The 26408-nt window shown below is 36.5% G+C and overlaps 1 protein-coding gene across 1 annotated transcript in view; it reads right to left on the bottom strand.

Annotated features, from left to right (window-relative positions):
• Positions 1 to 26408, bottom strand: part of LOC117314597 — a 71397-nt gene that overhangs the window by 8424 nt on the left and 36565 nt on the right. The window contains exons 35-64 of the mRNA XM_033868663.1: positions 26164 to 26340; positions 25503 to 25733; positions 24474 to 24516; positions 24109 to 24269; positions 23594 to 23650; positions 22453 to 22656; positions 21611 to 21848; positions 20962 to 21064; positions 19907 to 20060; positions 18428 to 18654; positions 17367 to 17526; positions 16325 to 16550; positions 15338 to 15560; positions 14539 to 14736; positions 13590 to 13893; positions 12476 to 12708; positions 11550 to 11733; positions 11039 to 11162; positions 10186 to 10280; positions 9346 to 9531; positions 7027 to 7207; positions 6108 to 6280; positions 5293 to 5420; positions 4868 to 5120; positions 3939 to 4110; positions 3092 to 3335; positions 2421 to 2538; positions 1731 to 1909; positions 943 to 1102; positions 467 to 664 (exon numbers count right to left, since the gene is read on the bottom strand). Of these exons, the coding sequence (XP_033724554.1) occupies positions 467 to 664; positions 943 to 1102; positions 1731 to 1909; positions 2421 to 2538; positions 3092 to 3335; positions 3939 to 4110; positions 4868 to 5120; positions 5293 to 5420; positions 6108 to 6280; positions 7027 to 7207; positions 9346 to 9531; positions 10186 to 10280; positions 11039 to 11162; positions 11550 to 11733; positions 12476 to 12708; positions 13590 to 13893; positions 14539 to 14736; positions 15338 to 15560; positions 16325 to 16550; positions 17367 to 17526; positions 18428 to 18654; positions 19907 to 20060; positions 20962 to 21064; positions 21611 to 21848; positions 22453 to 22656; positions 23594 to 23650; positions 24109 to 24269; positions 24474 to 24516; positions 25503 to 25733; positions 26164 to 26340 (5334 nt within the window). The remainder of the gene's footprint in view (positions 1 to 466; positions 665 to 942; positions 1103 to 1730; positions 1910 to 2420; positions 2539 to 3091; positions 3336 to 3938; positions 4111 to 4867; positions 5121 to 5292; positions 5421 to 6107; positions 6281 to 7026; positions 7208 to 9345; positions 9532 to 10185; positions 10281 to 11038; positions 11163 to 11549; positions 11734 to 12475; positions 12709 to 13589; positions 13894 to 14538; positions 14737 to 15337; positions 15561 to 16324; positions 16551 to 17366; positions 17527 to 18427; positions 18655 to 19906; positions 20061 to 20961; positions 21065 to 21610; positions 21849 to 22452; positions 22657 to 23593; positions 23651 to 24108; positions 24270 to 24473; positions 24517 to 25502; positions 25734 to 26163; positions 26341 to 26408) is intronic.

Here is a 26408-nt window from a genome sequence, read left to right as displayed (position 1 = left end):
ATAAGATTATTCAAAATTTATCTGGCATAGGATGGAAATCCTCTATTACTAGACTTAGGACATGTAGTTCCATAATGGCTACAAATCACTGAATGTTAGCTCTACAATTATACAATACTCCTTGGTTTTCCCGGTGTTTATCAAGGTTTATTTTTTGTTACCATGTTTTGCTGATATTAGACATAGGAAGACTTGTATGAGAAGAATGTTTTTTAAGTGAAGTTCTCATCTGTGAGGGATATAACTTCTTGGAGTGTCCCCTATTGCTATGGTGCAAAGCGATATCACTCCAACCCCATCACCTCAAACCTTTTTGGGCTTTGGTTTGCTTTGTTGATTTTTGTCCTGTTTCATTCAAAGATAAAGATCTGGATATATAATTTTTTAAAGTTCCAGAATTCTACTTTTTTGCTCAATTTTAGTTTATTTTAAGTTTCTAAAATATCCATTTAGAAAGTGGAGTTACCTGCTGTGTCCTGCTCCACTACGATGACAGGTGTTGATGTTACAATGGTCGTACTCTCAGTTCCCGCACCATTGATGGATTTCACAGAAACGTAATATACAGGACTCTTGGTCGTCATGTTGGTCAGTTCAAGGTCAAGGTTACCAATATATATATCACTGTCGCTGACTTCCATGTAGTCAAGTTTGTCTGTACCATCTAGTAGAGTAAAATAATAAAGTCGTAATTCTGATATAACAATTATATAAAATTATTTATTACATTTTAATCAGTAAAATATAGAAAATTATTCATAGTATAAAAGTGATATTTTTTCACTGATGAAAAATATAACTTTTTTCTGATTTGACCAATCAGAACACTGCTTACAAACGACAATGAGGAAAATTAAGATTTACATATAGCTCTCAATCATGTTATATGACTTCAAATTACACTCTCTAGTAATTTTATCTTGGTAGAGTTATGCCCCTTACATGGTGTGGTGCCGACAGCCACCTTGTAGCCAATGATGCCAGACTGAGGATCTGTAGCAAACCACTTGGCCTTGATGCCCGACTTGTCTGCCTGCCACACGTAACCTTCAATCTTCTCCTCCAAGTCGTTGTTGAGGATTCCAACTCTGAGCCACAATGTCTAAATTTAAAGAAAATTTTTAAGCATCCTTTTGAAAAGTACATTCATAAAATACTGTTAAAAAGTTATAATAAGTAATTTATTTATTCAGTGAATATTTACACATTTATTCAATAGTGCTAACAGTAAAATGGCACACACGTATGTGATTTTGTTATCTTGACAATGTATATTTTACAATTTACTGTTTTTTTTTTTTTTTTTTTTTTTGATTTTTGTAATATGACAATGGGTCAGATTGCTTCAACAAATCATATTACCAATGCTTCAGATATAACAGCTGTATTTTGACTCAAGAAACAAACAAACCAGACTTTGTTCACACATCTCATCCTAGTGTAAAATACGGTGTTGGAATCATGTTATTGCTATTTGACTAAGTATAAAATACTTTTCACCTTTTGAAATAATACTGGCCACTTGATATTAGAGTTTGGGCTCATATTATGTGTGTAACAAGGGTCATCATTTTTAGAGTCTTCACTAGGAATCGAACCCCGAGCCATTGGTTTACTAAACAAACTCTCCACTAAGACAGCTGAATAGAAATTCATTCTAGTTGAGTCAATAGAAAGCTGGCTGTATCTTACTAGAATGAAATATGGTCAGGAGACTTAAATATTTATACCAATGGTGCGGAGACGTCAATAACAATGCCGTCTGTTTCAAAAGCTGCCACAAATCCAGCGTTGTTGATGGCCCCCACACGGATGCTGTATCTACTGCCAGCACTCAGTGTAGAGATATCCTGGGTATAGAGGGTTCGATCTGGATCATCACTCAGTTCTAGCCACTCTCCGTGTACTACTGCAAATATCACACAACATGAACATCAGGATTTTTGTATACTGAGCTAAAAAGCCATACTTATTCTGTAACAAGCACAGGGGGCCAGGACCTAGTCTTTTACTCAATGTAGGGAGTGCATGGGCTTATTACAGGATAATGACATAGCAATGAGATTGTAAGCATTTACTGAACTTTAATACCTTATTGGCCTTACCGAAAGAATCAGATTATTGCTAGAAATATATATTTAACTGTAGTTACCAAGGAGATTAAAACTGATTAAGATATAACATGTTGATATTGACATACATGGAATTGGAAGCCTCCTGCTTTTACCATGAAAAATGAAAATGAAAATAACCTAGGTTTATGTAACTTCATTTCCAAGGTCAAATTGATCATTTCTTTAAGCCATATCATCCTAACTGTGGTTTGTATTTAGTTTGTAAGAGTAAGTCTCCTAAAATATGCCAAATAAAAAAACGGTTTTTTGAACTGTTTTCATCACTGTCCTGTGCTACAAACTTGCCTGGGTAGATCTGGGTACGAGATCCTCCTTTCTTTTGGTAGATCTGGAATTTGTAGTGGTCGATTTTCGATTCCACATCCTCAAACTTAAAGTTGGCAGATAAACTGGTTGCATCAGCCTGAAAGAATTAGGTGTTAACATGACTATCACAAATACAACAGTTTGAATGTGTTATGAACCTGGCCTCAGTGTCTGTACCTAATAACATAACTATTCAAGCCCCTTTTCAGGTCTTACTTGTAACATTGGTTTCTATTTTATCTATAACCCATACTTTTTAGTTTATCAGTATCTTGTTTTTTATTTCAAACTTGAAACATATTAATTTTTTTACTTGGAACCTCCGGGGTATTTTCCTAGAACCAGATTGTCATTTTTAGAAACTTAGGGCTTTATCTTTCAGCTAAATATGTTCGCTCTCATTCTGACATAGACCCGAGCCTGATTTGAGACATTGACATAACCTAAATACTGTATGACTTTGATCTAACCTAAAACTGCTTGGTCTCGTGACCCCAAATAAACTTTAAAGATACCGACATGACCTTGAACATTTCTGAAACTGTTGGGGTAATACTTTAGAAACTTCAGACACTGATAACCACCTTGACCTTACCTGAAATTGTAAAGTACTGACATAACCTTGCATAACACTATGAATTCCTAATTACCTGAAACTGTGTGTCCTCTCCAGGGTTGACCCCGTCCCCTAGATATAACAGTTTGGGTGGTGTGAGGTCAACCACATAGCCATCAGTCTCATTCTGGATAGTGTTTAAGGCACCGTTTGTTGTGTTCAAAACAAGCTTAACACGATCCCGATGGTTCAAGTGAAAGTTTAGCCACTTCACGCCGAATGTCTCATTATCAAATGTTGTCCAATCTCTCAGAAGTTCATAGTCCATGCTCAGGTTCCTATAAAATTTATAAAAAAAATACCAAAAATGTTTCAATACTCTTTGATTGTAGGACAATTGAATGATTGTTTGACATCCCTATGATATAATGGTCCTTACAACAATGAAAACTGACAGATTGATCTTAAGTTAAAATTTCATGGTTGAAATTTACATCTTAATTCTACTGGTATTTGTTTACATATAGGTTTTATTGGCAAAACAAATATATTTGTGATATTAATACTTGTAGCCAATAATAAAAAATTATGTTGTAAATTGATCTCTCATCAGTCATTTGAAAATAATACCGTAACCTAAAACATAACATGAAACTTGGCTCCAGACAAATTAGCTGATACTTAAAAGGAGCAAATAATCCTCTGTTACATTGTAATTAACGAAAACTAAAAAAATAAATGGTACAACATTATAATTAACAATAATAAATGTTAATCAAATAAATGTGACAGGGGAGATAATTCAAATAAAGCCTGACATGATATTTCTATTCTAACAAAGTCTGGTTTCCAGACTAAAGGATCCGAGTGATAAACAGGGACCAGTCTGGCTGCATAGTTTTATGTTACAATCACAACACAATAACGCTATCCCTACTTACACTGCTCGATGTACTTGTATTTTATATTCCCTGATAAAAGACTCAAGGTCATAGAAATCTCTCCATTGACCTTCGACCTTGGCTTGGGCAGCTGTGTATACTTGATCTTCAAAGTTCGCCATGTTGCCGTCGACAATCTGACCAGGAACAGGGGCTGTCAGGTCACATACCACTGTGTAAAAATCATTTTATAATATATGAGAGTGAACAGATTTACCTAAATCACATACTGCTATGGATTTTCAGATATGTCTATGAAAAGATCTGTAAACTTCATCAAACAAACAACCAGTGGTGAAGTGTACCAACTGGCAGGTGTATCAGAACATCACATGATAAAATACCGACTTCCCATTGGCTACATACATGGTACTATGAGGAAAGAGTACCTGCTCCTCTCAGCAATATCAAATTTGTTACAATATTGAATGTGAATCTAGAGTGATGTTCCTTCATTCCTTTGTGCTAGATGCAGACAATGAAAATGGCTGATGCAGACAGACAGATGGCTATGCATGAAAATATGCCGATTTTTTTTGCCACCATCAAATCAATGAACAGCCGTAATCCTTTCTGAGATTATATCACTTTTTTACAAAGAAAGGGCCCTGAAGTTTTTTATGACTCCAAGAGGCCCTTTATTTTGATACACAGTGGTGAGAGTCACTAAGATTATGTCAAAATAACTTAAGGTCCTATTTTAGCTGATTATTGAAATAAGCAAATTTAAAAGGTAAGCTAGACGTACTGAAATATGTCCTTCTTAAGAGGACACTATTGCCTCATAGATTTGTCAAGACTGGGAATAGTACTCAAGCAAGCAGCTCTGATCAGGCTTGGGTACTATTCTATCCCTTGAGAATAGTATGGGGCAATAGTCCCCTATAATAAATAGTTGATTATATCGATATTCGCTGATTGCAATTTACCTCCATCTGAAATCTTGGCCACAGGCAGCTGTTTGTGTCCCCCGTTGTAAGCCCACACAGTCACAAAGTACTCCTTGTCATGTTGCAGGTAATTTTCTGGTTCAAGGGTGACGCATGCTTCGTGGTCGAGGCGTGTGTACTGGGTGAGATTGGCGATGTCGGTAACATTGATACTATCCACAGACCCCATAGACACTTGGTAGTAGGCTATACCAGACTCCGGGTCGTAGAAGCCCTGCCAGTTCACACACAGCTGGAAACCAAAATAAAAGTTATCATTATAGTTTGTACTAAGAAGTTTCCATAATTTAAAACAGATACAACTAGGTGATCAGGTACAATTTTCACCAAGGTGAAGAGTCGAGACAATTTCTATCAGCATAAGTATGTACTAGATAATCCAGCCCACACAAATGACTACATACCTGGTCATTGTCTTTGGTATACTGAAGGTCAACCCCATATATGGGGCCGTCATTCACAATTCCAGGGAAGGGGTTTGATGTGTCAATGATGATTGGAGAGTTCGCCACTTTGATTGTTCTAAGGTCCACTGTAAGAACACATTTAAATTATTAAATGATCAAATAAATGTAGTTTTGAGTGATACTATTGCTTTTTTGTATGATGCTTCAACTTTTTCTCTTGTAAGGACTTGTATAAAATCAGAATTTCAATTTGGATAGAAGGGTACTCCAACAAGATTCAGGTCATTAAACTAACAGTACATTGAGTCCGACAAATTTTTGACAGATTAGTTCTTTAAATAACAAGAATTCCATAAAACAGATATGTTATAGGTACAAATCAGCATTAAAAACTAATACTAAGACGCTTTATATGCACTTTTGAAGAATAGAAATACTTAGTGACCTTGAGCTTTGATCTTTGACTTCAAGATCTGAAAAGCTATACCAAACAAGCTTTTTTGATGGAAAAAAACAACAACTTTGAGTCAGATTAAAAGTTTAGCTATAAAACCAATGCTTTTAAGGTGATGTCACTTTTTCAGGCAACATGAAAATATCAAATACATCATGCTGCCAACATGTCTTTTTGATCTCTTTAACCTACTTACTGACTGTGATTGATGGCCTTGACCTACTGACCGTGGTTGATGGCCTTGACCTACTGACCGTAATTGATGGCCTTGACCTACTGACTATGATGGCCTTGACCTACTGACCATGATTGATGGCCTTGACCTACTGACTATGATTGATGGCCTTGACCTACTGACCGTAATTGATGGCCTTGACCTTGACCCACACTGGAATGCCATCAGGAAGTCTGAAGTAATGCTGGATGAAGGAGTTGAAGGAGTAACGCTCCCAAACATTATTTGAGACATAACAGTCCCGAGTGGTCCTACCCAGACAGATGTCATTGTACTCCAGTCCTGACTGAGGATCTCTGTAGGTAAATAGATTATGTACATAAACAATGCACTGTTGTACCTGTAGAAAACAACACATTTCTCACTAAAATCCTGTTGTACCAGTAGAAAACAACACATTTCTCACTAAAATCCTGTTGTACCTATAGAAAACAACACATTTCTCACTAAAATCCTGTTGAACCTGTAGAAAACAACACATTTCTCACTAAAATCCTGTTGTACCTGTAGAAAACAACACATTTCTCACTAAAATCCTGTTGTACCTGTAGAAAACAACACATTTCTCACTAAAATCCTGCTAACAGATTGTCAGTGTAATTAAAACTGGATAATTTACCTTAATTCACCTTCAAGTGCAATAAGAACATAGGAAGTGGGATGAGAAGGTAAATATCATTTATCTCAAACTTTAATAACTCAAACACTGCTTAAACTCAAAATAAAAATTCTGTTCTGACAGTAAAATTTCTACATGAAATATTTTTCATTACCTCACAGACTTTCAGATAAAGAGGATCACTGTATTTGATATACTGTAAATATCTACTTTTAATTAAGCAGTCACATTTTACCATATAACCAAATGATAACATATATTAAAATGCAAATGGAGCACTGCAACAGAAATTTATTTGGTGCAATAAATTATAAGTTAGCGCAGAGTACTGACATCAGAATACATCTACACTTGAAATATGCATATTGATAAACTATCATAGCTTTAAAATTTGTTTTGTTGAACTACGAATTTGTGACTTACGAGGCGTTCAGCATAGTGGTAAGCAGTGTGGTGACTTCATTGTATGTGATGTTGTAGACCTCTATTATAATTGGAGGGGAGTTGTCCACAGTGTAAGGTGTGGTATGGCAGACAGTGGTAACTAATGGTCCACCATAATCAACTTTGTTCAGCACACGCAAGGTTATGTAATATTTTCCATCTGTAAAAAAAATCACGCAGGGTTATGTTATATTTTCCATCTGTAAAAAAAATCAATTAAGTAGTTTTAATGATAATTCTGGTAATTTTCTTATTAATATGTCTCTATATTCATTGTCCATGGCTGTCTTTGACCTCTGACCTTGACCAATGATCATCATATTCTGATCAGTTGTAGAACTTGATAGTGTGATGTTACAGTGAGAACAAGAGGCCCATAGGGCCTGTACCGCTCACCTGGTTTCATGAGATTTGAAACAAGAATGATGCTGAAGTATATTTGTCACTGGTATTGCTATGTCAATATATATCATAAGCATTTTATATGGGTACATGTACATTGGTTTTATTTTAATACTGAAAATTCCAAAAAGTGCACTAATCCATGAAATGATGTTGACTTTTGGCGCGACCTCATAGGGATGCTACCACACAAATGTGAGTGATATCCATTGCTTAGTTTCAGAGAAGAACTTGTTTAGACCAATTGACCCCTTTTGACACTGACCTCTGACCCCTTGGGGGTCAGCTCCTTCCTTTATGCAATTTTGAATCCCTACCCCAATAGGATGCTACCAGTCAAACCATTGCTAAGTTTCAGAGAATAAGTTGTTTAAATCAATTTTGCAAAACTGACCCCTTTTGGCCCCGCCCCTCAGTCCCCAGGGGGGTCGGCCCGTCATTTGTACAATTTCAAATTCCTACCCCAAGGTGATGCTACCAGTAAAATATGAGATATCCATTGCTTGGTTCCAGAGAAGAAGTCAATCATATGATTATAGCCCGATTGACCACATTTGGCCCCACCCCTCAGGCCCCTGGGGGGTCAGCCCCATCATTTGTACAATTTTGAATCCCCACCCCATAACGATGCTACCAGGCAAATATGAGTGATAGCCATTGCTCGGTTTCAGAGAAGAAGTCGTTTATATCAATATAGCCAAATTGACCACATTAGCCCCACCCCTCAGGCCCCTGGGGGGTCAGCCCCATCATTTGTACAATTTTGAATCCCCACCCCATAATGATGCTACCAGGCAAATATGAGTGATAGCCATTGCTCGGTTTCAGAGAAGAAGTCGTTTATATCAATATAGCCAAATTGACCACATTGGCCCCGCCCCTCAGACCCCTGGGGGGTCAGCCCCATCATTTGTACAATTTTGAATCCCCACCCCATAGTGATGCTACCTGCCAAATATGAGCGATAGCCATTGCTTGGTTTCAGAGAAGAAGTCGTTTATATCAATAGCTCCAAATTGACCCCTTTTGGCCCCACCCCAGAGGCCCCCAGGGGGCCAGCTCCATCATTTGTACAATTTTGAGTCCCCTACCCATAGGGATGCTTCTGACCAAATTTGTTCAAATTCTGATCAGCGGTCATGAAGAAGAAGTCAAATAAGTCAATTGTTGACGGACAGACGGACACCGGACGCCACGGTATGGCATAAGCTCACCTTGGTCCTTCGGACCAGGTGAGCTAAAAATGATGAACTAGTTTCATAAAACATGAAATACACAAGTTTTGATTGGTTTGTTTCATTTAACGTCCTATAAACAGCCAGGGTCATTTAAGGATGTGCCAGGTTTGGAGTGGGGGAAAGCCGGAGTACCCAGAGAAAAACCACCAGCCTACGGTCAGTACCTGGCAACTACCCCACGTCGGTTTGGAACTCGCAACCCAGAGGTGGGGGGCTAGTGATAAAGTGTCGGGACACCTTAACAACTCGGCCAACGCGGCCCCAAACAAGTTTTGAACAGGCAGAGGATACTGCACTAAGTGGTTATGTAATAAGTACCCCTTTTTCCTGCACTAAGTGGTTATGTAATAAGTACCCCTTTTTCCTGCACTAAGTGGTTATGTAATAAGTACCCCTTTTTCCTGCACTAAGCGGTTATGTAATAAGTACCCGTTTTTTCCTGCACTAAGTGGTTATGTAATAAGTACCCCTTTTTCCTGCACTAAGTGGTTATGTAATAAGTATCCCTTTTTCCTGCACTAAGTGGTTATGTAATAAGTACCCCTTTTTCCTGCACTAAGCGGTTATGTAATAAGTACCCCTTTTTCCTATGTAGGGGTTATAACAACATATCTAACAACAGTCTACTTTGAATTGTCTCCCTTGATTAGATTCTCACCGTCTAATTGCTCGTAAGGTGCCGGAATAGGATGTATCATGGCACTGTGGGTCCACTGTGATTCATCAAACAGGTGTTTATGGGGGTCATGGTGGGGATGGATCTCGTCCGCACACACCTGCCGTCCAACGGTGATTGTGTAACCAAGGATACCAGACTCCTTGTCATCGGTACCATTCCAGTTGGCTGTTGATTAGAAACAAAACAACAACATCGTTTTAAAACAAGATTGTACTACTTTCAGTTTCTATATGGTGTTTATCCTACCATAAGACCATAGGGCCAACTCAAAGTGAGATTGTATGTGTGCAATACAAGACAATGAACGGTTCTATTAAACAACGATAGGTATGGTTGGGATTGGTACTAGGTAAAGACTTAGTGCCCGACAAATAGGTCATATAATCTTTTTTATATATAGTGGATCTCATATTGTTCTTTCTCTGAGTTTCTTGCTTCAACATTCAATCAATTCATAACAGATCAGTTTCAACACATGTTTTGCTGTTTTCATGTTTCTGATTCAAAACTATTATTCAAAATCAAAACCAAAATATCTAAAACCAAATCATCTGGAAATGCAGTGGAGATAATAGGAAGAATGTTGACTAGAAAGAAGAAAAATATGATTCCAAATTTAGACACCTCTTCTGATCATGAACTTGGTACAACTGAATTATTAAGGACTACCTACAATTTAGCAAATCATAGATATTATGTAAACAGGTGGATCCATGGTTAAATAAAAAAACATTTTTCAAGAAGTTTGGAGAGTTTAATTGCCTCTTGACTTTCCTATTGGGGTAATTCCTTTAGCAGGAAACACGACTAAGGACATACCAGATATATAGCGATTGGCTCGAGTATACAGCGTCTCATCTCCAGGATCATTTCCATTGAGAATTGTCGTAGAGCCTGGACCGTCAATGATTATCCTGTAGAATAGATATGTAAGTGTAAAACGTGCGTAAACAGGCAGGATGAACACTCTGAAACACAGTTTGGTGAGGATCACATCAGCAGTTCCTGACATTAGCTATTATATTGCATGGGGACAGGATCGGATGCGACGGACATAGGTAACACTGTAATATAAACTCTTTCAAAACTTCTTTGACTAGATTTGTAAAAGATGAAGAGCAACAAAAGGTCCAGAGGGACCTTTACCACTCACCTGAAAATTGCAGTGATTATGGCAAAACATTTCCATTTGGACCAAACTTACCTTGACCTTTGACCCAGTGACCTTGATCTTTGGTCAGTTGACTCCTTGTTTAATTCCAACAAAATATTCATCAGTGAAAAGAAACAAAACAGGGCAGCCCTGACCATTTGTATAATTTTTAATCCCCATCACCAAGCAACACTTCTTGTCAAATTAGCTTTAATGCCTAACATTTTACTCTGGTCAAGAAGAAGTTATTTTTATAAATTGTTGACGTATGGATGCCAAATTGACGTATAGAGGCTGGAAGCAAAGGTATGGCATGAGCTCATCTTAGTCCTTCCTTATTTGTTTTTGTTTACAATTTTTTTAAATACAACGTACAATAAAACGTTTCAGGCACACTTTATGGTCATCTACAGAAATGGAGCTGTTTCTTTTTTTTAACAACAGATTGGAGTACACCTGGTTTATATACCATTTTTCTGTATGAATAGGACACAATTTATTGTGTCTAATTTATCTCACCTATGGTTTTTGACTCTGTCAGACATCCCGACACAGCGAGGTTGCCAATCAGGTCGGTCCTCTGGTATCTGGAGAGAACATGTTGTATACTCCAGCCGGTCATCCTTGGCATTCATGATAAGGCCTAACAATAGAAAATGTGTGAATAATCCCTTGAAACCCAACTATCTTTATCTAGATGTACTCCATCTTGAATATTTTCAATATAATTCCCTCTAAAAGTGTGAGTTTCTCTTTTTACATTTGAAGTTTATAATGAAACCCAAAATAATAATTGAGGAAATTCTATCCCTACAACCTCTTTATTTGGTGATGTAAATTTAAGTTTTTTAATGTGATCATTTAAGGATGTCATTATTTTTTTTTTTTTTTTTTGTATTTGTTGGTCTTACTACATTTTCATACACTGTTGATCACATATATACTGTCGGCAGTGTAGTATCTTTGAATATCAATATTCATTATGAGATTTTGACTCACATAAGTCTTGATTGTGGGCATGGTACTTTACCTGGTTCTGGAGGCGTAAAGTCTGATATGATAGCATCAGTTGATATTATGTTGATGTACTCCAACACATTGACGAGGCGAAGGTTGAAGAACACCGTCATGTTGTGAATCAGGGAAAGGCCACTGTAGGAAAACTCAACAGCAAGTCCGATACCTAGTCTCTCGTAGTATTGGTACAGTCCAGACTGAAACAAGGGTCAAAGTTTATAACAATGGTCAGAGTTCACTGACTGAAACACAATTCAGAATTTATAGACTGAAACAAGGGTCAAAGTTTATAACATGGGTCAGAGTTTATAACACAGGTCAGAGTTCACTGACTGAAACACAATTCAGAATTTATAGACTGAAACACAGGTCAGAGTTCATAGACTAAAAATGGTTCACAGATCAGAGGTCACAGACTAAAACAGGTAAAAGGTCATAAACTAAATCATGGGTCTTAGTTTATAACAGAGATGGGTCAGAGAATGGATTTCATATCAATCATCATAATTAGCAAGAACATTTTTTATACCACAAATAATCACGTGCAATGAATTACATTTGATGTTTGTAAATATTTATAATTTAATTAAATATGTACACACAATTGTCTTGGCATGTTTATCAGATTATTGCTGAAAACTGACAAGGCAGTATTGCATAAATATTTCAAAAGGCCCAAGGGGGACCTGGATATTTCAGTGACTACCATGGGGAAAAAAAAACAACAAAACAAAACACTTAAAGAAATTATCTTTACTTCCCTTGTGAGCTCTGCCTCTCCTGCAGAATTTGTTTCCCTTCCCTCAAGTATACTCATGACTTAATTTGGACAAAATCCATCCATCCATTATGACCTTCGGACCAGGTGAGCTAATACATGTAACTGGTTAACTCGTTATGAGGAAGACAATAGCAAAATGTGAGCCCCATAAAACTCACCTGTGATATGAAGTGGTTGTGGCCTTCTATAGCCTCCAACAGTTCACAGTGGCCACTCGTGCCGAAGTCATAGTTAATACTCAGACATTTTGTGTCTGGGAAGTTGGCACACTGTCGCATGCAGTCTCCAGCTGTGTTGACCTGTGACAGTTCCATAAACACAGGACCAATCAGGCGTCCAAACAGTCCACTATTGAACAAACCTCGCACCTTGATGTTGAGTGGATCGTTGCCTACAAAGATATTATATTGACAGTAAATCAAGGAGATACTGGGAGAATAATTATTATGTTATTAACAGATCCTCAACACTGGAATGGGGAATTAAACGAATTAATATCAAACCAACAAAATAAATGAAATGTGTATAAGTTTATGTTGGTATACTCACGTATATAGTTTTAAGTGAAAAATATAGCTATAGTAAACATACAGACCGACAGCTTTCAGACAGTTCAAAATGTTGTATTGATTTTGTTAACAATTTCAAATAGAAGTTTCAGACTTGTTTAACTGTATCACAGATATAGAAATTATCTTTCGTATGTTGTTAGATAAACCCAATCAAATAAGAAGGATTTTAACGGCACATGGTTCATTTAGAAAACCAAATGTTCTTGAAAGAATGCTCTCAGTTTTTTGAGAATTTTTTGACTCTACAGTATTTTTACTCAGCTGGTTCGGTAAGTAGTTTTGATGAGAATTTTTTTGACTCTGCAGTATTTTTACTCAGCCTGTTGGGTAATTAGTCTTTAATGAGAATTTTTATTACCTATGCAGTATTTTTACTCAGCGGGTGGGGCAAGTAGTTTGTTATGAGAATTTTTATTAACTATGCAGTATTTTTACTCAGCGGGTTGGGTAAGTAGCTTGTTATGAGAATTTTTTTGATTCAGCAGTATTTTTACTCAACCAGTTGTGTAGGTAGTTTTTGATGAGAAATTTTTTGACTCCTCAGTATTTTTACTCAACCAGTTGTGTAGGTAGTTTTTGATGAGAAATTTTTTGACTCCCCAGTATTTTTACCCAGTAAGCAGAAAGAAACATTCTTCCTTATTGGGCTTTTTGGACTAATGATAACTAAATGTACTTTATTGAGGAAGGTCCGACGTACTTATATCTACATCATGGAATCTCTTGTATAGGTTCACAGTCTCCCACATCAGTACTTGGTCACCATAAACCTCACGTCCGTATCCAATGGAAACTGCTGCTGACTGAATCACAGAGTCATCAAATACCACTACAGAGGCTTTCAACTCATCAGGGTTGCTACTGGATAAGAATGCTGCCCGGAACTGTCCGCCTGGGATATTTACATCATATGTTGGAATCCAGCACACGGCTTTGATGGCTCTACCAGCATCGTTAGCGACAGTCACAGTGAAATTTAATGGCAGACCAGATGGATACAATCGCTACAAATACAAAATAAGTTCAAGGTGAAAATTAAGGACTTGTATACATTCTTTACGTGCATATATTCTTCTGACAATCTCTTAATGAGATATCTTGTACACAACTTTTTCATTGTAAAAGAGGTCAAATGTGACCTTTGACTCCTTAATAGTATGATACTACAGAGCAATTAGGAACCCAAGGTGTAGCTAGCACATTTCAATGTAACAGTGGTCAAATGTGACCTTTTACCCTTTAACCTTGAGCGATGACACCAGAACATGATGATGTGTAAATATAAACCAAATCTATAGAGATCTTCATTGATTCAGAATGGGATGGGACTTCAAGTGACAACATGGGCCAAATTAACAACAACAACAACCCCCCCCCCCCCCCCCCCCCCAACAACAACAACAACAACAAAATCAACAACTTGAAAGTGTCTGTAAGACATAAATGCCCCCGCTGCCACTTTGCACTCCAAAAACTCAGCAGTTCCTGAGATTAGCTAGCTACATTGCATCGCGACAGGATGGGATGTGACAGACATGGTTAACACTATATGCCCCCCATTTCATGGCAGGGGCAAATATCTTCATTGTCAAATCATCACTTATCATACACATAGTTCCTCCTTATCAGGAAGACCAAGAAGAACACACCTCATCAATCTGTACTAGGGGTCCTCCGAGAAGCTTGCCTTCCATCACATCTTTCGCTCCAGCTACTGTACCCACATCCAGTGTCATGGTGACTTCACTCTTGTCGTCTGCAGCCTGGAGGGAGATCTCCACCATTGGTTGTGTATAGTCTCTACCAGGCAACTGATGAACTGAACAATAACTGGTGTCTGGGTTTGCCTGAAAGTTACAAATAAAGCATTGTAGCAAAAAGGATTGTTTAACATTATTATGACAAATAAACATTATATACAAAACTTTAATAAGAAAAATAATTCCTTTGAATAATAAAATTCCTTCATTACAATGGAGGTAATAGAAAACCAAAGGCAGATAATATTTAATTTAATTTAATTTAAAAGTTTTTTTCATGTTGTCGCTAACCCATATTTAATTTACATCTATAATGGTAACTCTTGATAAAGAAACATTCTCACTTCTGTTGTACTGTCTTTTTATCAACCGTGGGGAACTCATGGCATTTCTCTCTCGTTAGTGCTTATCAAAATTTTGTTGCTGGTCTTTGATCGCAGTAAATTGACAAATTTCTTTTCCATTGTCACTTAATTATTATGATATTTGTCATTTTCACTATAGCGACAAACTTATCTTTCATTTTCGATCACCTTAACTAATTTCTCTCCCATTTTCATTTACATAATCATACAAATTTCTCTCCTATTTTCATTTAATGTAACAAATTTGCCTCCCGATGTTGCTTCCTGTGACAAATCCACAATGGATTAATGTCACTGAATTACAGACGAAAGGAGACACCTACCCCACTGCCATCGTCAGTAAAACTCTTGATCTGTGGCGGAGAATCATCAGGGTCTTCCTTGGTATTGTCAATAAGTTTCTTGCGGATTGTCGGGGTGGAATAAGTGAACAGCTTTGTCTTATACAGTGTCTTAGTTATTGTAGTGAATGCAAGATCTATCTCCAGTGTCACCAATGCGTACAGGTTTAGGGTGATCGGGGTCAGCCGAAGATACATACTCAATCTGGCAAAATAGCAGTTATATACAAAATAATTGTTGACAATAGCTAAACAGTATCAGGTGCAAACCTTCAATTAACTAAGAGTAGATATACTTACAATCCGTCAGGCAAAATAGCACTTATATACAAAGTAATTGTTGACAATAGCTAAACAGTATCAGGTGCAAACCTTCAATTAACTAAGAGTAGATATACTTACAATCCGTCAGGCAAAATAGCACTTATATACAAAGTAATTGTCGACAATAGCATAAAAAGTTTAAAGGTGCAATTTTATCTTTTAACTGACTGAAAGTACATCAATCTCGCATTACAAAGTTAAACAATATTTGTACACAAGACATCAAAGTTAAAGAATGCTGTTTCAAATAAAGGATTGCGCACTCATGAAAAATATCAAAATATCAGCCGTAAGAGTGAAATATATTTTATATTACTGAAAATACTATTAGATACTCTGTTTATCATTTATAACAAAATATACCATGTCAGGTTTTAATTTTTCCAATCTTCATTTGTCAGCAGTGTTTTGATTGGTCAAATCAGAAAAAGTGATGTTTTTTGCTAGTGAAAAATATCACCTTTATAGAATGGATAATTTTCGATTTTTCACTGATAAAAAAGGTAATCAATATTCTTCTGTATCAGCAATAAACAAGATAATTAAATTTGAAAAATAAATGATCCACTAGTTGAAACAAAAGTAATACAGAGGACTTCAAATATGACAGTCCCAAAGACATGGAGTATAAGACAGAACACTTACTTAACATCTATCGGGAATTTCTTGAAACCAATTTCTGCTGTAGTTGGGAATCCCAAGTCCATGAGATGTCCATTCAGACGGAGCTTACCATACAGGCCAAACCCAATACCTAGCTCGCCCCAGATGGTCAGACCTCCATACGGCTCCACCCCACATACAGCTGCCATGTCCATCACTTTGGCCCCAACCTCAAACTTCATCCCGTAGTAACCGCCAGCACCAAAACCTGACAACAAAACCTCACTTCTATATATGTCTTTGACTTCTCGATTATATATTTGATGTTTGTGACCTCTTCTTGTCTATATCATGCATGTGACCTTCGTCTTTATCTATTTTAACTCATATTTCAAAATATAATTTCTGTTGATTTGAACAATTATAAAACTGTTTTCAATAAAATGAATTATTATTTCTTATCGAAAGCTGATCACATTCTCAGAGTTATCTAACAAGTACCGTACCTGACCTAATAAGCACACTATGCTCTTACAAAAACACAGAAGAGGTGTGCTCCATTTAGCCATGTACGGTGAAAAATTTCCGTGTGAAAATTGAGTGGTAAAAATAAAACTTTTTTTAAAAAACATATCTCTATGTAGCAAAAACAATCTTGAGTATTTGATTTAAAGACTTAAGATTATCCTCTTTTCCTGAAAAAGGTGGTGGTGCGCTGATAAGTGCAGATACGGAAATTATTAATACAAGAATATGTGTGATATATAGATCATTATTCACATCCAAGATTCTCACATGTCTTATACATTGTACTTGCGATTTTAGCTCGCTAAACATACTAAATACAAACTTCACCATTAATAAAACAACGGGTATCTTTTCAGATAATTAAAATTAATACTATCAGTAGGTTTGGTTTTTACAATTCTGTGTATCAGGAGAATTCAGCTGATTATGTCCTTGAATAATGAGTCAGATTATCCCTCCAATAACACTATAATGATACAGATATTAAATGTTAAGATTTATATTCATATACAGTTTGACTTCTACAGGTTTTCACCCACAGACTTTATTCACTTACCAAATGTCATCGGCACCAGTCCTCCCACAAGGAAGAACTTGGAAAAGTGGAATAGTTCAATAGTTTGTCTTGGAAAGCTGAAATCTCCTTTTAATGTCACGTCAAATGATTTGAATATACCATCAGAATCAGTGAGTAACTTTTCGATGAAGTCGGAATACTGGAAACAAAATAATCTAGGTCAGTGAGTAACTTCTCAATGAATTCAGAACACTTGGTCTAATAACATTTCTATTGCAAACAGAATCTATGCTTGTACAATTAGAAACCAATTTGAAAGTAAGGTTGACATTTATCTAAATCTCAAGAAAATTATCTTCATTTGTAAAAATGCATATTAAAAGAAATCAATCAAATTCAAAAGAAATTTTTATTAGTGCATTTCGCAATGAAAAAATATGAAAAAAAAAGATTTATTAGATGTGATCCGGTTTGAGACAGCTATGTTGCTGTGATATTGTGGTATAGAAAACTCCAAATTATCATTATGTTACCTGTCCATCATTCCTGAAACAAATGTATTACAATAAGTGTAACATGAAACTAATTTTTCTTTTTCTTTTCTTTTTTTTGTAAAAATGTCTTTCATCATAGGCTACAACCAAAGGTTTTCAATGAATTTAACATCAATTTGACAGGATATTTCTGAATTATGCAAAATTCCAGAGTTACAGAGCGCATCTATTAATATTGGCCTGTTATCCAGTGAATTTGCCCATGTGATATATTTGTATATGTCACAAGTGTAACATAATCTGGAATGTTTTTTTATTGGCTGCACAAGTTAAAAATCTTTTCTGAAATGAGGACAATATGTCTGGAATTGAAAAAAGCACAAAAAATGGCTGCATACAGTTGTTTTTTCCTTCACATTTTAATTTGAAATTTGTCAAAATGATGAAAGTACTGTATCTTAAATTTGCTTTCATTTTATGTGAAATCATGTAAACCTTGTCTCAAAGCTTCAACAAGGCACAGAAAAATAACAACTTCTCAGACATATTCCATAATATCTCACACAAAATGAAAACTCTTGAAAGTGTTTGATGTTTGATACAAACCAGAGCCTTCCCCAAGTCATGTAAATCTTTCATCAGCTGAGCAACTTCAAATGGGTCCACGTTCTGGGTATCCAGCATAGCTTCTAAATCCCCGATGGTCATACAGGCAAGCTTACGACCAAGCATCCGCACACCTTCCTGTGAAAGTCCCTGACCTGCCACAAATGCTTGTTCTGCATGGCCAGCAATATCGTTCACTTTTCCCAGCATTCCTGTGATAGCATCTCCTAAAAAAAGTAATTTGAGATATTATCACACTTTGTGCCACAGGTAAAGCAATTTATTGGGTGACATGTTTGATGAATAAATAAGATAATAAATCAATAATAAACAATATGAATATGTTATGAAATAAATATGAATTAGTAGAATGCAATGTATTCAAGGAATTTATCAGTTCAAGTAATCCAAGGTTTATTTGCAAAGAAATTCACTATAATTATAAGGACACAGTTGGAACCCAGCAAGCAATTCGACAAATAGTGGGTATTTGAGCATTGCCAATCTTCCTTTAGTGGCTATGGTTACCCCTTTTACCAACCTCATTGCATAGTAACTTCACCCTCCAATCTTCCTGTAATTGCTATGGTGATTTCCCTCTTACTTACCTCCTTGTATGGTAACTTCACCCTCCAATCTTCCTGTAGTCCCTATGGTGATTTCCTTCTTACTTACCTCCTTGTATGGTAACTTCACCTTCCAATCTTCCTGTTGTTGCTATAGTGATTTCCCTCTTACTTACCTCCTTGTATGGTAACTTCACCCTCCAATCTTCCTGTTTTTACTATGGTGATTTCCCTCTTACTTACCTCCTTGTATGGTAACTTCACCCTCCAATCTTCCTGTTTTTACTATGGTGATTTCCCTCTTACTTACCTCCTTGTATGGTAACTTCACCCTCCAATCTTCCTGTAGTCCCTATGGTGATTTCCTTCTTACTTACCTCCTTGTATGGTAACTTCACCTTCCAATCTTCCTGTTGTTGCTATAGTGATTTCCCTCTTACTTACCTCCTTGTATGGTAACTTCACCCTCCAATCTTCCTGTTTTTACTATGGTGATTTCCCTCTTACTTACCTCCTTGTATGGTAACTTCACCCTCCAATCTTCCTGTTTTTACTATGGTGATTTCCCTCTTACTTACCTCCTTGTATGGTAACTTCATCCTCCAATCTTCCTGTAGTTGCTATGGTGATTTCCCTCTTACTTACCTCCTTGTATGGTAACTTCATCCTCCAATCTTCCTGTAGTCGCTATGGCGATTTCCCTCTTACTTACCTCCTTGTATGGTAACTTCACCTTCCAATCTTCCTGTAGTTGCTATGGTGATTTCCCTCTTACTTACCTCCTTGTATGGTAACTTCACCCTCCAATCTTCCTGTAGTTGCTTTGGTGATTTCCCTCTTACTTACCTCCTTGTATGGTAACTTCACCCTCCAATCTTCCTGTAGTCACTATGGTGATTTCCCTCTTACTTACCTCCTTGTATGGTAACTTCACCCTCCAATCTTCCTGTAGTTGCTATGGTGAGAGGGTTACCAGTACCCAGGGCTTTGATAGCAGATTTGATACCAATCTTATTGTCACCATCACCAACTTCAGCTCCAACAAGGTTATTCAGCGCCTGGGCTTCCTGTCAGACAAATCAAAAAACTTCCTGTCAGACAAATATAACACCTCCTGTCAGACAAAACATAACACTTCGGGTCAGATAAAACATAACACTTCGGGTCAGATAAAACAAAACACTTCCTGTCAGATGAAACATAACACTTCCTGTCAGACAAAACATAACACTTCCTGTCTGACAAAACATAACACTTCCTGTTTGACAAAATATTAACACTTCCTGTCTGACAAAACAGAACACTTCCTGTTAGAAGAAACATAACACTTCCTGTCAGACAAAACAGAACACTTCCTGTCAGACAAAACATAACACTTCCTGTCAGACAAAACATAACACTTCCTGTCAGACGAAACATAACACTTCTTGTCAGACGAAACATAACACTTCCTGTCAGACAAAACATAACACTTCCTGTCAGACAAAACAGAACACTTCCTGTTTGACAAAATATTAACACTTTCTGTCAGACAAAAGCTGAAAACCTCCTGTCAAACACATTACATACTTTCTGTCAAACACATAACATACTTCCTGTCAAACACATAACATACTTCCTATCAAAAACAGACTTCCTTTTAAACATATTATATACTTCCTGTCAAACATATTACCGACTTTCTGTCAACACATAGCATAATTCCTATCAAAAACAAACTTCCTGTAAAACATATTACACACTTCCTGTTAAACACGTAACAGACTTCCTGTCAAACATATTACAGACCTTCTGTCAAACACATAACATACTTCTTGTCAAACATATATCAACTTGCTAGACTTCCTGCACACCACATGCCACACCTGTCAAAAATATAACACACTTCCTGTCAAAGATAACACAGGTTTTCAAGCACATAACCAACTTTACCACACGATTCCATTCTAAAACAGCAGTAATACTTACCACATAAGCAAGATTTTGCTCTATGAAAGCTTCATATTCATCCTCTGATGCTCCTCTATCCCGCAGAATCTTAAGACCTCCGCTCAAGTCCGAGACATCAAGTCTGAAAGAAAAAGCCATTGAAGTTATCTCAATTTAAAGTATGTGAAACTTAGCTGTCCAATTACTATCCTAATGGAATAATAAAAGTTACAAAATCTTTGTAATTTTCAACATCATTTTAAAATCTGAAATTAATTTCATTATATTCCATAATTTTAGCTCCCAGATTTATCTACACATGCAAAGGTTATAGATGGTATCTTACTGCATCTATCCTGAAAAAAGTTCAGAAGTCAACAAAAACTCTTTTGACAAGAAATAGTAGGGTTTATTGCCGAACAACAAAGGAACATTTAGTTCTTGTCTCTATGTCACTGCAATAGTCAGATGGCTTTATTACAGCAACACAGAAACTCAATTGTATCCAGGACATTTTGTGATCCTGCGATAATCTATTCATGCATGGACAGACACCATGATTACTATAGGGGAAAGCATGGTAATAAGATTGCTTTCCAAAGGAAAACGTAGACGGAAGGACAGACAGATAGATTACTTTAGCTAAGGGACATAAATATCGTATACTGGGTCCTAATAATTGACATACTCCTGAGCATCCCGTTTTTGAATGGCACTTCTTCTGCGACGACGGCGACTGGGAGAACCACACGTGGAATAGGTGAGGAATGTGTTGGTCATGATGTCATGACCTTCACATACTTCTCCATACAATTCACACACTTCCAAACTGAGGCTGATCTTGAATTGACTGGCCCCAATCTCAGTGACCGTGTAGTTCAAAGTGAAGGATGGTTTTACACCGATTGTCTCTGTCTGTTTCACGCCTACAAGAAAGCAGCCAGTGTGTAAAATTATACAGAAATACATGCAAAACGGTACTAAGAAAACTAGACTTTCCCTTCATCAACAAAACATAATTTAAATTCATGCAATTGTGCAAGTATCTATGTAGTACTTTTATTGATAAATTTATTCATGTCATATTTTATTCTTTTATATTTCAATCTATACATTACTAACTTAATATAATTTCTGCCCAAAAATGACAACCCTGAAAGATAACGAAAAGGAGATCTCGCCCCCTGTTCACTTTACTGTAAGTAAAATACCCTTGGGAGTATAACGTTAAAAAGCTTTCATACACTGCAGATTTTGACTTAAATCAAGACCAATTAGACCCTAGTCTACTATGTTTATGAAAGTTTTGTTCATACCACATAAATTTTAGAACAAGTCCTACCATCGATGGCATTATTGACACTACATAAATTTTAGAACAAGTCCTACCATTGATGACGCTGTTGACACAACATAAATTTTAGAACAAGTCCTACCATTGATGACGCTGTTGACACAACATAAATTTTAGAACAAGTCCTACCATTGATGGCGCTGTTGACACAACATAAATTTTAGAACAAGTCCTACCATTGATAGCGCTAAGTGTTTTTGTCCATGCTTTGTTTTCCAGACTGTAGGTGAGGGTGTCAGCACACTTGTCGGCCTCGAAGGTCAGTCTGATTCGCCGTGCCCCCGGGATGAAGTTCATACTCATACAGCAGTCTACGCCAGTACAGGAGTCGGCCATCTTACAGTTAGCAGCGCCATATGTTGTCAGGTTACCTGAACAACCTGTAGATACATGGTGAATACCCTATTAATATACCTTTAATGCTTTAAAGAGATAAAAACATCTTAGTCAATTATAACTTAATTACATAAAATTACCTTTTATCTTACTTTTATTTATCCGAAGTGTGTAGTGTAATACCATGTCCCAGTGATATCTTACTATTTTCTTATGAAACTGATGAGCGATTAAAATAGAAATCTCAAGCCCCTTATCCTATTTGTTGACTCTCTATTTTGAGTCTTCCACTTGTGAGTATAGAAGGTAAGTAATAGGTGAGCAGTTACATATTTTTTTTATGTATATATAGAGTATAGAAAGAAGTTAATACAAATCAGCTACCCACGTTAAGCCTCCATCTACAGACTTTTTCCTCTCTATGCTGTTCACATCAGGTCTCAAATTAGTGATCTTATGATCTTGAACTACCAATGACCTTTTGCTTGTGAACTTATGACCTTTTGTCTCCAAACTAATGACCTTTCCCCTTCTAATGTTAAGGAAGTTCCCACCAACTGAAGCTAGTTAGAAGACATGCATTATCAACATTTATACACTCTTCCCTTCTGCAAAAAATTTAGTTAAGTTCAAAGACAGGTTCATTAACTGCATGTCTTTCAAACTCATAAACCATACATTTGGAGGGGTTTAGTTTGATTTCATTCTTTAATACTGATAACACTTTGAACACAATACATTCGTTAAGTGATCAATGGCACCAAATCTATAATGTGAATTAGAGTAAATAAAAACATCCTGTCCATTCTTGGACTATAACTAGTAACCACAATTGACCTCATGTTGAATGCCTCTAAACTAAAGGAACTTTCAAGTCAGCGGATGTCGGTATTAAGTTTGTATGGGATTGACATTTACAGCCTAACTTGTGTTATTCTTAAAATTTCAATGTGTATAAAACTTTTATGTAGCTATACGAACTTCCAGATCCTGATACTGCGGCACATTCATCTCTTCTCCAGAAGTCAAAGGTCATCCCTGAAATATAAAACCATCTATGTAAGTTATGATTTCTCTTATAAGGTGGTGGTTGGATGGCATGGTGTTAACACGCTCATATTTTATCGGGGTGAACCCTGGTGCTCTTCCATCCTGGCCAACAAGTGAACATACAGAAGTCAATCACTAAACCCATCCCTCTGAACTTACAGAAGTCAATCACTAAACCCATCCCTCTGAACTTACAGAAGTCAACTACTAAACCCATCCCTCTGAACTTACAGAAGTCAATCACTAAACCCATCCCTCTGAACTTACAGAAGTCAATTACTAAACCCATCCCTCTGAACCTACAGAAGTCAATCACTAAACCCATCCCTCTTGTTGTAGTGGGTTTTCACTAAATTGCTAATACATAGTGGTTTTACCAACAAAGTTTCTCCTGTGAAAAAAAATGAGATTTTGATGGCAAGATAAGCAATAATACAAAATCCTACCTTGAAAGGGGAGTGGAATGGTCGGATCACAGACTTCGTATTCCATATACGTATTGTGGAGCACTTCAAAGTCATATTTACAACTAGACTGTTCGTAACAAAGCTTGATGTTAGCGTCCAAAGAGAACTTCTTCTGACTTGGAATACTGATCACGGAGTAGCTAGAACCAGCAAGGAAAAGAATGATTTATTGACAAGTTTATTGACGTTGACAAGTGATTACTATCATGTCTTTGGGTGATAGTTTAATGAAAACTCACTTTATCATTGTATACATTTGTATGAACAAATGTTAAGATTTCACTTAAATCACCTTGACCTTAATGACCTTGACCTTACTGACTGCAAGATCATTTTATTCTCACCTTAATATGAAGACACCATGCAGCTGAATCTCAGCAAGTGTTCCTGTAAAATACAAATGTAGTAATACCTTTTTATCAAAAGTACCAATTTTATATATCAGTTAAACCCACCACCGAAACAATATGTCATTGGAACAAATCCTACCAAGTTTCATTGAGATTGATTTAAATGAAACTCAGGAGATCTCTGTACAAGATTAAAATTTTGTAATAAACAAAGGTAAGTAGCTCCTTGAAAACTGTTAAACCAAAATGCTGTTCATAAAAACACACAACAATACATGACATGATTGCAAGTTTCGAAGTCATCAGTTGAAAACGATGGTAGATATCTGGACACACAAGTTATACTGGATGACCAGTTACACCATGCAGTTGCAGGATTTTTTTATTTCACATGTGAATTCTCTTCTGTTACTTAATTTATTAAATACATTGCCACCACATGGTTCATTCAGACTTCAGTCATCAAATTCAAAGACTTGTCCAGGGCTTTTTGTCATAAAATTCAAGGATTTCTCATTAGCACTGATCAACATTTGGTGAGAATTTGATAGAGACATAACACAATGTAAAGTCTTAAAGTCATGTGTCCTGCCACATCAACAATGTTGCAATCATACAGTTATAAACACATTTAATTGGTTGCACATGACAACTCCCAATAAAGACTCGAACACAGACATCTGAAAATTTGTTTTTGTAAAATTTTTAGAAAAATGTTGTCTATTTTAGTTTATTTCAACACCTAAGAATTCCAAGACTTTTCCAGGCAAGTGCTGCAATTCAAGGACTATTTATATCTGTGGGTACCATGACCAATGATTGCCAGGTACATTACTATTATAACCTATAAATCTATTAAATGCTTTTCATTCAATATAACAGTATGCATATCATTGTATGTTGATCAACTGTTTGTAAACAGTCCATGAGCATATAACAAACCATATGAATAAGGATTTGTTGATCATTCTTTAAATGTAATTCTAACGACATTAATTAGCCAGTCATTATCTGATATCGTACCCCATTGGTAGTTGAGCAAGTCTAATTCCTGAATGAGATTTTCCAGCTGGACTTTCAGAGTAAAGGTACATGTATCCAGGGTGATGACTGCCTGTAGACTTCGCTTCAGTTTGTCTGCATACAGGCAGCAGGCGACGCCATTACAGGCATCCACAACTTGACAGACAGCTGGCACCGACTCCGAGATGTTGGCCAAGTACGACATATTGTTTGCAGTGAAATTATTGCAATCTAGAAAATAAATTTCAAAAATTTATTTCTTTAATGATAAGCCATCTACATGTATTAAATTAGAGGTTCCTTATCATACAGGATATTTAAGGAATTTATATTTAGACATGTTGGGAATTCAAAACATGTAAACATGTCAATATCAGAGATTTTTATACTGTACAAGATATCCTCGTCGCAGCGGCAGCTTACTCCACTGGAGTACCTGGTCTTGTTGTCCATGTACTTTTTGTATGATTGAATCTCCACACAAATCTATATTTTCATTTACATTTTGCCCCTGTTTCTTCAATTTTAAGTTTGAATTATAGTTTTGTTATCATGTCAGTACTTTTAGTCATTTGAATATCTAGTCGTTTGCTACCAATGCTTTTAAAATATGGATTAATTGGCGATTTAAACTTTTGTTTGTTTAAGAGATATGACGCACCATTAATCCAGCCATACATTTCTACTTCCTCCCTCATGTTGTCATAGTTACAGAGCTCAGTTGTGGAGAGGTAATCGTCCAATCTTAAGTAACGTATCAATTCGTCACTCTGAGCCGAGGAAAAAGTGTCATTCACATCAAGTCCTCGTTCATCCATCCATGCTGACAGGGAAAATGCTGAAACGAGAATAGTTTAATATATATACTTGGCTTACTATTTCATGGATAAAATTGACTAAGTTTAA

Source organism: Pecten maximus, chromosome 16 (assembly GCF_902652985.1).
Source record: "Pecten maximus chromosome 16, xPecMax1.1, whole genome shotgun sequence".
NCBI lineage: Eukaryota > Metazoa > Mollusca > Bivalvia > Pectinida > Pectinidae > Pecten > Pecten maximus.
The sequence above is the reverse complement of the archived record's forward strand: the minus strand, read 5'-3'. Positions and strand labels throughout refer to the sequence as shown.